The sequence below is a fragment of the Macaca mulatta genome, chromosome 8 (genome assembly GCF_049350105.2).
Source record: "Macaca mulatta isolate MMU2019108-1 chromosome 8, T2T-MMU8v2.0, whole genome shotgun sequence".
NCBI classification, from domain to species: domain Eukaryota; kingdom Metazoa; phylum Chordata; class Mammalia; order Primates; family Cercopithecidae; genus Macaca; species Macaca mulatta.
The window spans coordinates 108,417,264-108,426,883 of NC_133413.1; the positions used below are offsets into that span (position 1 = coordinate 108,417,264).

The window sequence follows — 9,620 nt, forward strand, 5'->3', positions numbered from 1 at the left end:
TTGATTGTCTGCATACTATTTAGAAGGCATCCTCATTTACTGTCTCACTCATCTACCATCAAAAACTGCCTGAAAGAGGGGAGGGAGAAAAGAAGGAGCAAGGAGATTGATTCTAAAATCCAAAAGACATTGTCTTTTCTGACACTTCTGTGGCCTCCCTCCCTCAAAGCCCAGCTGACGACATAGGGCATATGTTACTAGCACCATTCAACTCTGTAAATTAATATCTAACTAAATCATTATTTCCCCTCAAATTAATTCCTTTGAATGTTCCAAAGGATATTAACGTATGAAGGATTCCCTGGGACATACTCTTGGGGGATGCAGTATAGTTTCCAAAAATGTGAATACTTAACTTACTTCACAGTGTATCTTTTAGGAGTATATGATTTAAAACATACTTGGGCAAACATGGACTTAACTACTGATTATCTGGGATTACTCAGAAATTGTCCAAGTGCACCAACTACTTACCTTAGGAAAGATTATTCATTAAAGTAAAACTTTTCTTGACCTATGACAGCATTTTGGATGGAGAAACATTTCAGTTAATCTTTTTTAGCTACTCAGATTTGGTAAATTGCAATTCTGGCTAAATTCTGGGCATTTAACCTTGTTGCCTCCTAAACACACTCAAATATAAAATGCAAACAACGTCCTGAGAATGGTATTACAAAACTTGAGCATCTTAAAACTCTAGTACTAGAAAGGAACCCAGTGCCCTCCCTTTACAAAAACTGGGCTGGGATCGGTGGCTCATGCCTGTAATCCCAGCACTTTGGGAGGCCAAGGTGGGGGGATCATGAGGTCAGGAGACCGTGACCATCCTGGCCAACATGGTGAAACTCAGTCTCTACTAAAAAAAAAAAAAAAAAAAAAAAAAAAAAAAAAAAAACAAAACCCAGCGTGGTGTGCACCTGTAGTCCCGCTACTCAGGAGGCTGAAGCAGGAGAATCACTTGAACCTGGGAAGCAGAGGCTGCAGTGAGCCAAGATTGCACCACTGCCTCCAAAAAGAAACAAACAGCAACAACAGCAACAAAAAAACCCTGGAAAACAGAAATCAGGATGTGTAACTACTGAAAAGTCTTGCCACCACATCTGCCTCATCCTCTCTAATCCAACCTTCAGGAAATTGTATTGAAACAAAAATAGAGAAAAATACTGAAATAGATACAATGTTTTTAAAACAATTAAATTTTATTAAAGGAAAATTTTGCATGGTTTACTTTTCACCAGTCTGTTCTGGCATGCTTCTAATGATGTCAGAGTCACCTAAAAAATAAAAATACAGTAATTTTACAATTTATTTAATAGCAACTGGTACCATAAAATTTCTCTACCTTTGGTTATCCCTTCTGTAGACAATGGTCTGCAAATTAGCACTGATTTTTTTTTTTTTTTTTTGAGACAAGAGTCTAGCTCTGTAGCCCAGGCTGGAGTGCAGTGGCGCGATCTCGACCTTGGCTCACTGCAAACTCCGCCTCCCGGGTTCACACCATTCTCCTGCCTCAGCCTCGCGAGTAGCTGGGACCACAGGCGCCTGTCACTGCGCCCGGCTAATTTTTTGTATTTTTAGTAGAGACGGGGTTTCACCGTGGTCTCGATCTCCTGACCTCGTGATCCGCCCACCTCGGCCTCCCAAAGTGCTGGGATTACAAGCGTGAGCCACCGCGCCCGGCCAGCATTGATTTTTTGCAAAAGTTATCACATTACCTGTACTGTCATTTTTCTTAAGGTTAATCAAAGATAACCCAGAATCATAGCCATTATATGATCACACAAAACGATCATATAATAAAATTGGTTTATCACCAGCATTTATAAAACCAGACCTAGGGAAAGAACTAGGTCTGGGGACACACGCATGGTCTTAATATAGCGAATGTTTAGCCTGTCCTGACTATTACAAAATCAGAACAGCGAGAATATTCGCAGTATTCTATGAATCAAAGATTCACAATTGGAAAACAAAATGATGTAGATTTTTTGGCACTTTTTTTTTTTCCTCAAGCTAATTTTACATGTCTATTCTCTGGAAGCAAGAATTACTTTCTTCTGTTTTGCCAGATTATTCTCCCCTTATAATTTCACCTTTTACCAAATCTCTAAGTCATTATCGCACAGGTACTTTATCAAATGAAATTTATTATCTGACAGTAAAAATTTTAATTTATAATAAAGCCAATTATAATGTGTTGACATTCATAACCAATTCGCTACAAAAGACAACTACAGGATTTGCCTTGCTATATCCATATTCTATCTGAATTTAGGAACCAAAGACATTTGCGTAGTAAGAAATACTTGTCCAGACATTACATTAGAAAGGCAAAAAAAAAAAAAAAAAGACTTTATGATTTAAAAAGCATACCTGGATCAATGATAGCCAGTGTGCACACTCTGTAGTATTTTCCGCATGCTGTGCCCAGTTCAATATTATTTCCACTGTAGTGATGGACACCAGTTTTAGCCAACATTGCATAGTACTCTATTTCAGATTTCCTTTGGGAACCAAAAAAAGGCAAATAAATAAATGCAATACCAAGTGACTGACAGACTAAATGTTACTACTTCTTTTACTAGTGTTAATGTTCTTAAGGCCTTCAAAAAGTAACAAAATCACATACTACCCTTAAAAACATCATATTCATTATCCAATATAAACCAACATTTATATGTATCCTTTGCAAGTGAAGGGGCAACCAGCAAATATCTACTCAACCCCTAACATGTTTAAGACAGTATTAATACTCACAGAAGACGGTAGGATGCAAATAAACAAAAGCAAAGCATTATTTGTGCAGTGGCACGATCTTGGCTCACTGCAGCTTCCACCTCCCAGGTTCAAGTGATTCTCCTGCCTTAGCCTCTCAAGTAGCTGGGATCACAGGCATGTACCACCACACCCAGCTAATTTTTTGTATTTTTGGTAGAGATGGGGTTTCACCATGCTGGCTAGGCTGGTCTCGAACTCCTGACCTCAAGGGATTCGCCCGCCTCGGCCTCCCAAAGTGCTGGAATTACAGGCATAAGCCACTGCACGCAGCCCTATTCTTTTTTTTTTTTTTTTAATCTAATGAAACTGAGCCACAGAATAGTAAGTGGAGGATCCAGAATCCAAACCTTTAAAAAATAAGCCATTTCTATCACTATCCCCCATTGCCCAGAATTCTAGACAGGGAGTGACACCGTTTTAAAGTTAAAATTTCTGGCCTCATGCGTGTAATCCCAGCACTTTGGGAGGCCGGATCATTTTGAAGTCAGGAATTCCAGATCAACCTGGCCAACATGGTGAAACCTTGTCTCTACTAAAAATACAAAATTTCAGCGTCAATTTAGTAGACACTAATGGTTTTAGGAATCGGAAAGGAGTCCTATACTATCTTGCCACTCAATTATGTAGATCCACATACCAGCAATAGTGCTACAATGTACTAGTTTAAAAAGAACCTCAAGCTGGTAGCTCAGGCCTGTAATCTCATCAGTTTGACAGGCTGAGGTGGGTGGATCACCTAAGGTCACGAGTTCGAGACCAGCCTGGCCAACATGGCGAAACCCCATCTCTACTAAAAATACAAAAATTAGCCAGGCATGGTGGCGGGTGCCTGTAATCGCAGCTACTCAGGAGGCTGAGGCAGGAGAATTGCTTGAACCTGGGAGGTGGAGGTTGCAGTGAGCTTAGATTGTGCCACTGCACTCCAGTCTGGGTGACAAGAGCGAAACTCTGGCTCAAAAAAAAAAGCACCTCGGGCCCCATCCCAAATCCAATGAAATCAGAACTTGCATTTTAACATTACCCATGTGACTCCTTTGCACAGTGATGTTTCAGAAGCACTACTACAGAAGACAGGCTTTAAAGTTTCAAAGAATGTTTGGGAAAAGCCCAACCCATGGGACGAGACAGAAAGGGCCCTCCAGGCTTTGACAATAACTAGACACCCTATATAAAACGCTGTAAGCAGCTTATGCATTACCACAGAAAATTTGGTCACATGGTTTATATTCTGCAAGGTCCAAGTTTCTTTAGCTTATTTACAACACCCCCTAAGTTCAATTTCAGAACAGTGAGTCAAGCATAAACCTTGACTCAGAACTGATTTAGTGGGCTAAACTAGGTGATTCTATGATAGCCTGCAACGCCATGGCCCAGCCTCAACTTTTCTTACCTAGTTTTTTGACAATAAAACAGGTTCACACAATGAAGCATCATTAGACACCTCAAAGCTAAAAGAACCAAAAAAGCAGAACACAAAATATATGGAAAAAACAAATAATGTGTCTGTGCTTCCATCAAACCCCAATGTCCTGTTTTCACTCCTCCTGCCACACACACGTTTCTCCCCCAGAAATAAGCTCACAGAAGGGGAGCACATGATTTGGGGGTGGGTGGGGGAGACGGCAACGAAGGGCCAAACACCACAATCGCTACCATAATTATCCTGCAAGTGTTCGAGTTCATGGTACTCAGATTACAAGTTTACTCTCCTGTATATTCGTTCACGATGAATTCGCGGTAGGCGACGCTCGTTCAGGTTCTTCGATTACCTCAAAGCTGGGCAGTTGTTAGCGAGAATGACCAATTTCGCTTTGCCTTGTCTGATCATCTTCAGAGTCTGCTTGTACCCCAGGACGTACTTCCCACTTTTCATAACGAGTTGGAGCCTAGAGTTGATCGACTCCAGCGACTTTTTCTACAAAGCAAACATTAAACACGGACCTAAGGGCCTCGTCTGCAACCACTTCAAAACTGGACCCAGCTTTTTGAAGCCAAGCCTCTTAACTTCCGAAGTCGAGGACCCCCAAGTCATTGAGAGGGCCACTGGGATTCCCTCTGGGGCCCTCCAAATGCCAGCAGACATGCTGTCACCCCAGTGGGCTCACATCTGCCCGCCCCGGCCGAGACATCTCTCCACGTGAATCGGCTTCCGGGCCTGGCCCGCCTCACTCACCGTCTTCTTTGCGGCCACCATCTTCCTGCCTCAGGTGCGGGACGGCCCCCAAGCTAGAAGAGACAGAGGACAGGACAGGAAGTTTAGGATCCGGAGTTCCAAATGGCAACCCGCAAAGCTCCCCGCGCTGCCTAAACCTTGGTCAGCAGGAGCCCACTCACCAAAAGCAGCCACTAAGATGGCCGGGGAGCGAGAAAGGAAGGAGTTCCCACAATGCAAAGCTCTTCACGGCAGAGCCGGAATTGCAGGACCGGAAGCGGAAACAGATCGCAAGCAGAAGGGGCGGAACAAAAAGCGGAGGGCCGCTGCGGGTTGCTATTGGTACCGCTAGCTAGAATGGCTGCGGGAGCAGTACGCGGCGTCTCATACCTTTAATCCCAGCACTTCAGGAGGTCGAGGCGGGAGGATCTGTTGCGTCCAGCTCAAGGCCAGCCTGGGCAACATAGTGAGACCACCCCCGTCTCTACAAAAAATAAATAAATAAATTAGCCGGGCGTGGTGGCGCGCTCCTGTAGTCCCAGTTACTCCTAGCTCCGCCGGAGGCTGAGGCGGGAGGATCGCTTGAGCTCTGTAGGTCGAGGCTGCAGTGGCCGTGATCGCGCCACTGCACTCGGCCTGGGCGACAGAGTGAGACTCTGTCTCAAAGAAGGGAAAAAAAGAATGGCGGCGGGGGTGTTCGCTTTCCCTCTTTGCGGGCCTTTAAGCTTCTCGGCGTTGTGTTGCTGTTGGTCTTGGAGCTGCGATCTAACGAATCGAGGAGCTTAGAACCCGGAGGGAGTTGGAAAAGCAGACTGAAGGTGAGGTGGGAGGGTCGATGAGAAGAGGCTGCGGCGGCTGCGACCACGGTCTTAATGCGACTGAATTCACCTTTTCCCTGAGGCGCGGCTCTTGGAGAGCCTTGTGGATGACTCCGCTGCGCCGCAGCCCCCGCATTTACTCTCCGCTTGGTAGAAGCAGCAGTGTCCTCACCCCTGCGGTCACGCAAGTTACCTGTCCCCTTCCCCTGGAGAGCTGTGGCGCCCTGCGCGAGTTTCCCAAAATTCGCCTTTTGTGTCTGTGTTAGCGTGAACTTGTGAGCCGAGTTTGCACTGAGAGCGCGAAAAACAGGTCTAATTTTTAAAAAGTATTTCTGCTGTTAACGCTGGATCTTGGTATAAATGTCCAGAGACAGACCACTGAAAATATTAGGCGCTGAAAATCCCCACCTAATCAATCAGACCAGTGGGTAAGCTACGTGAGGGAAACCTCTTCCCCTCCTTAATTAAGCCTCACCAAAAAACGCGTGCTGTACCAGGAATCATTTACATATATGTATTTAATACTCACAAAATTTCCATGAGATAGTAACCCTTTTATTGTCCATTTTACATATCTAGGGCTGTTGTCAGAGCTAGGACCAGAGCCCAGGTAACTTAGGTCTCTTCACAAAGTTGATTCAGGCCGGATGCGGTGGCTCACACTTGTAATCTCAACACGTTAGAAGTCCGAGGTGAGCGGATCACCTGTCAGGAGTTCGAGACAGTCTGGCCAACATGGTGAAACCCCTTCTCTACTAAAAATAAAAAAAAATAGCCAGGTGTGGTGGCTCGTGCCTGCAATCGCAACTACCTCGGGAGGTTGAAGCAGGAGAATCGCTTGAACCTGGGAGGCAAAGGTAGCAGTAAGCTGAGATCGGGCCACTGCATTCAACTGCCTGGGTGACGAAGCGAGACTCCGTCTCAAAAAAAAGTAAAAAGGCCGGGCGGGGTGGCTCACGCCTGTAATCCCAGCACTTTGGGAGGCCGAGGCGAGCGGATCACAAGGTCAAAAGATCGAGACCATCTTGGCCAACATGGTGAAACCCTTTCTCTACTAAAAATACAAAAATTAGCTGGGCTTGGTGGCGCGTGCCTGTAGTCCCAGCTACTTGGGAGGCTGAGGCTGGAGAATCACTTGAACCCAGGAGGTGGAGGGTGCAGTGAGCAGAGATCAGGTCACTGCATTCCAGCCTGGTGACAGAGTGAGACTCCATCTCAAAAAATAGTAATAATAATAATAAATAAAATAAAAATAACGTTGATTCAAGTGTGTGCCCCTCTTTGCTGAGAAATTAACCAAGTTGAATTAGATTATCATAGTACTTGCTTTAATATTTAGTCATAAATTACTTAATACTGCAAATCCAGATATTTGTCTTCCTCTATTACCCTAGTTCTATAAACAAACTCTTTTTGTTTTTTACTAATTTTAGAACTAACAGATAACTAGTTCTCTGACTTAAAGAAACTGAGACCTGGAGAAGTTGTGGTGCTGCTACCTGATAGAGTAAAAGTTGAAACATCAGTCCCCCTTTTAATCCTGTGTTCTTTTTTTTTTTTTCCTGGTCCACGTTTCATTTGCGGTTGTCATCCTATTATAAAAACTGAATCCTCAAGAGCATTTTCCATTGCAATTCACTCCAAGTACCATTTGGAAATGTTTATAGTCTGCCACTGACATTAGACATTCAGATATGAATCTTTTTTTTCCATTATCGTCAAACATTTTTCTTGATATGCAGAGAACTACACCCTACCTTCAGTAGGCTAATAGTCATGTTGAGAAGGCAAGACCTATAAAGACAATTAGTACAACTCTAACTGCCATGTGAAGTTGTCGTTACAGATGTTACGTGTTTATTCCACAAACAGTACCGTGTGCCATCAGCTGTGTTGAGCCTGTGGTCATAAAAGATTCCTTCAGAAACCTTGCTGTCTATTGTCTGAAGGAAGGTATAAGCAAATAGCATAATGTGTTTATTTAACAAATAGATATGATGAATTCTTCCTCACTCCAGGCAATAAGAATATACAAAGACATGGTGACTGTTCTTAAAGAGCCTACTATCTAGCTAGGCCTTAAAGGAGAGTAATATAGGAATAATTAATTTTGTATAGACTTTCTTGTACTTTTCACAAACCTTAACTCATGGTTACAATAACCTCATAGACATTATTATCCTTACGTTACAAGGGCTAAGATTAGAGAGAAAAGTTGTTAAATAATTTAGTAAAGGTTAGACAGGTCAGAGCTGAGATTTGAAGTCAAGCACTTTGCAGGATTAACTGAAATCAAGGAGGGGATGCATTCTAGTCAGAGAAGAGCAGAAGCAAAGCTAAAAAGTGCTCGCTTCAGCAGCATGTATACTAAAAATTAGAACGATGCAGAGAAGTTAGTATGACCCCGTACAGCAATGACACACAAATTCGTGGGGAAAAAAAAAAAAAAAAAAGCTAAAAGGAGACAAGAGTGGTTAGAACAGTTTGGCTGGAATATAGCATTCATGAGAAGGAAAGAGAAAAAAAGAATACAAAAGAAAAGTGGAATGTTAAAGCTTTAAATGTTACAGTTGTAAGTTTGCTTTAGAGTGGAATTATAAGAAATCATTTTACACTCAAATTTTACTGCCTTTTCTAACCTTTTCCCAGAAATTTATTTAAATCCCTGGAAATTCCTTGTCCATTACTGAATCGCCTTTGGGAGAATGAATTCTGAATGGAAGAGGCGTGTTGATCAGTGATGCCATTGGGACCTGAAAACAGTGAAGGCTCTAAAATTAAATAGCCACCAGGAAAATTAAAGTTAGATATAAAATATTAAATTATTTCTAGAGACGGGATCTTACTATGTTGCCCAGGCTGGTTTTGAACTCCTGGCCCCAAGTGAACCTCCTGCTTCAACCTCCTAAAGTACTTGGTTATAGGTGTGAGCTGCTGTGCCAAAGTTTTTATTTATTAATTTAGGAGAGAGGAGATGGAAGGAGAGCAGAGAAAAGAGCACAAAGCTTTTTTTTTTTTTTTTTTTTCTTGAAGGACAGATTGTCAGTGTGTCAAAACAGAATGAACATACCTATATAAGCATTTCGTGTGAAGATATACAAGATGACAGTGGCTTCCTCAGGAAAATGGGATTGGAGGTTGGAAGGAGGTAGAGAAGTACTTTTTATTAAAATTCCCTTCTGTGCTATTTGAGTCTTTTGGCCCAGTGATTCAACTTTTAGGAATTTATCCTGCAGAAGCAGTCACAGAGTTGCTTGAAGACATGGGAACAAGAGTATTTATTTCAGCTTTATTTATTTGTTTTTTGAGACCGAATCTCCCTCTGTTGCCCAGGCTGGAGTGCTGTGGCGTGATCTCGGCTCACTGCAACCTCCACTTCCCGGGTTCAAGCAATTCTCCTGCCCAGCTAATTTTTGTATTTTTAGTAGAAACACGGTTTCGCCATGTTGGCCAAGCTGGTCTTGAACTCCTGGGCCCAAGCAATCCACCTGCCTCGGCCTCCCAAACTGCTAGGATTACAGGCATGAGCCACCATGCCTGAGCAGCATTATTTATAACAGCAAAAAATTAGAAACATCAAATGCTCATCATTCTTAAACAATATACAGTCATGCACTGCATAATGTTTTGGTCAATCATGGACCACATACACAACAGTGGTCCCATAAGATTATAATACATTCTTTTTACTGTGTGTCTTCTGTGTTTAGATACACAAATGCCACTGTGTTACTGTTGCCTACAGGTACAGTAGCACGCTGTACAGATTTGTAGCCTAGGAGCAACAGGCTACACCATATAGTCTAAGTGTGTAGTAGGCTGTACCATCTAGGTTTGTGCAAGTTCACTCTGATGTTCCAACAACAATGAAA

The 9,620-nt window shown here is 42.8% G+C and overlaps 1 protein-coding gene and 1 non-coding gene across 2 annotated transcripts; both read right to left on the minus strand.

Annotated features, from left to right (window-relative positions):
• Positions 1–1,180: 1,180 nt before the first annotated feature.
• Positions 1,181–5,150, minus strand: RPL30 (ribosomal protein L30). Its single transcript, XM_001094073.5, has 5 exons — positions 5,113–5,150; positions 4,952–5,004; positions 4,548–4,693; positions 2,374–2,504; positions 1,181–1,274 (listed from the first exon to the last, which is right to left on the minus strand). The coding sequence occupies exons 2-5, from the start codon at positions 4,970–4,972 to the stop codon at positions 1,225–1,227; spliced, it is 348 nt and encodes a 115-aa protein (XP_001094073.1). The 5' UTR covers positions 4,973–5,004; positions 5,113–5,150; the 3' UTR covers positions 1,181–1,224.
• On the minus strand, positions 1,806–1,937 carry LOC114680488 (small nucleolar RNA SNORA72). The gene has a single exon (XR_003732707.1). It is a non-coding gene; the product is annotated as a small nucleolar RNA SNORA72 (small nucleolar RNA).
• Positions 5,151–9,620: the final 4,470 nt, after the last annotated feature.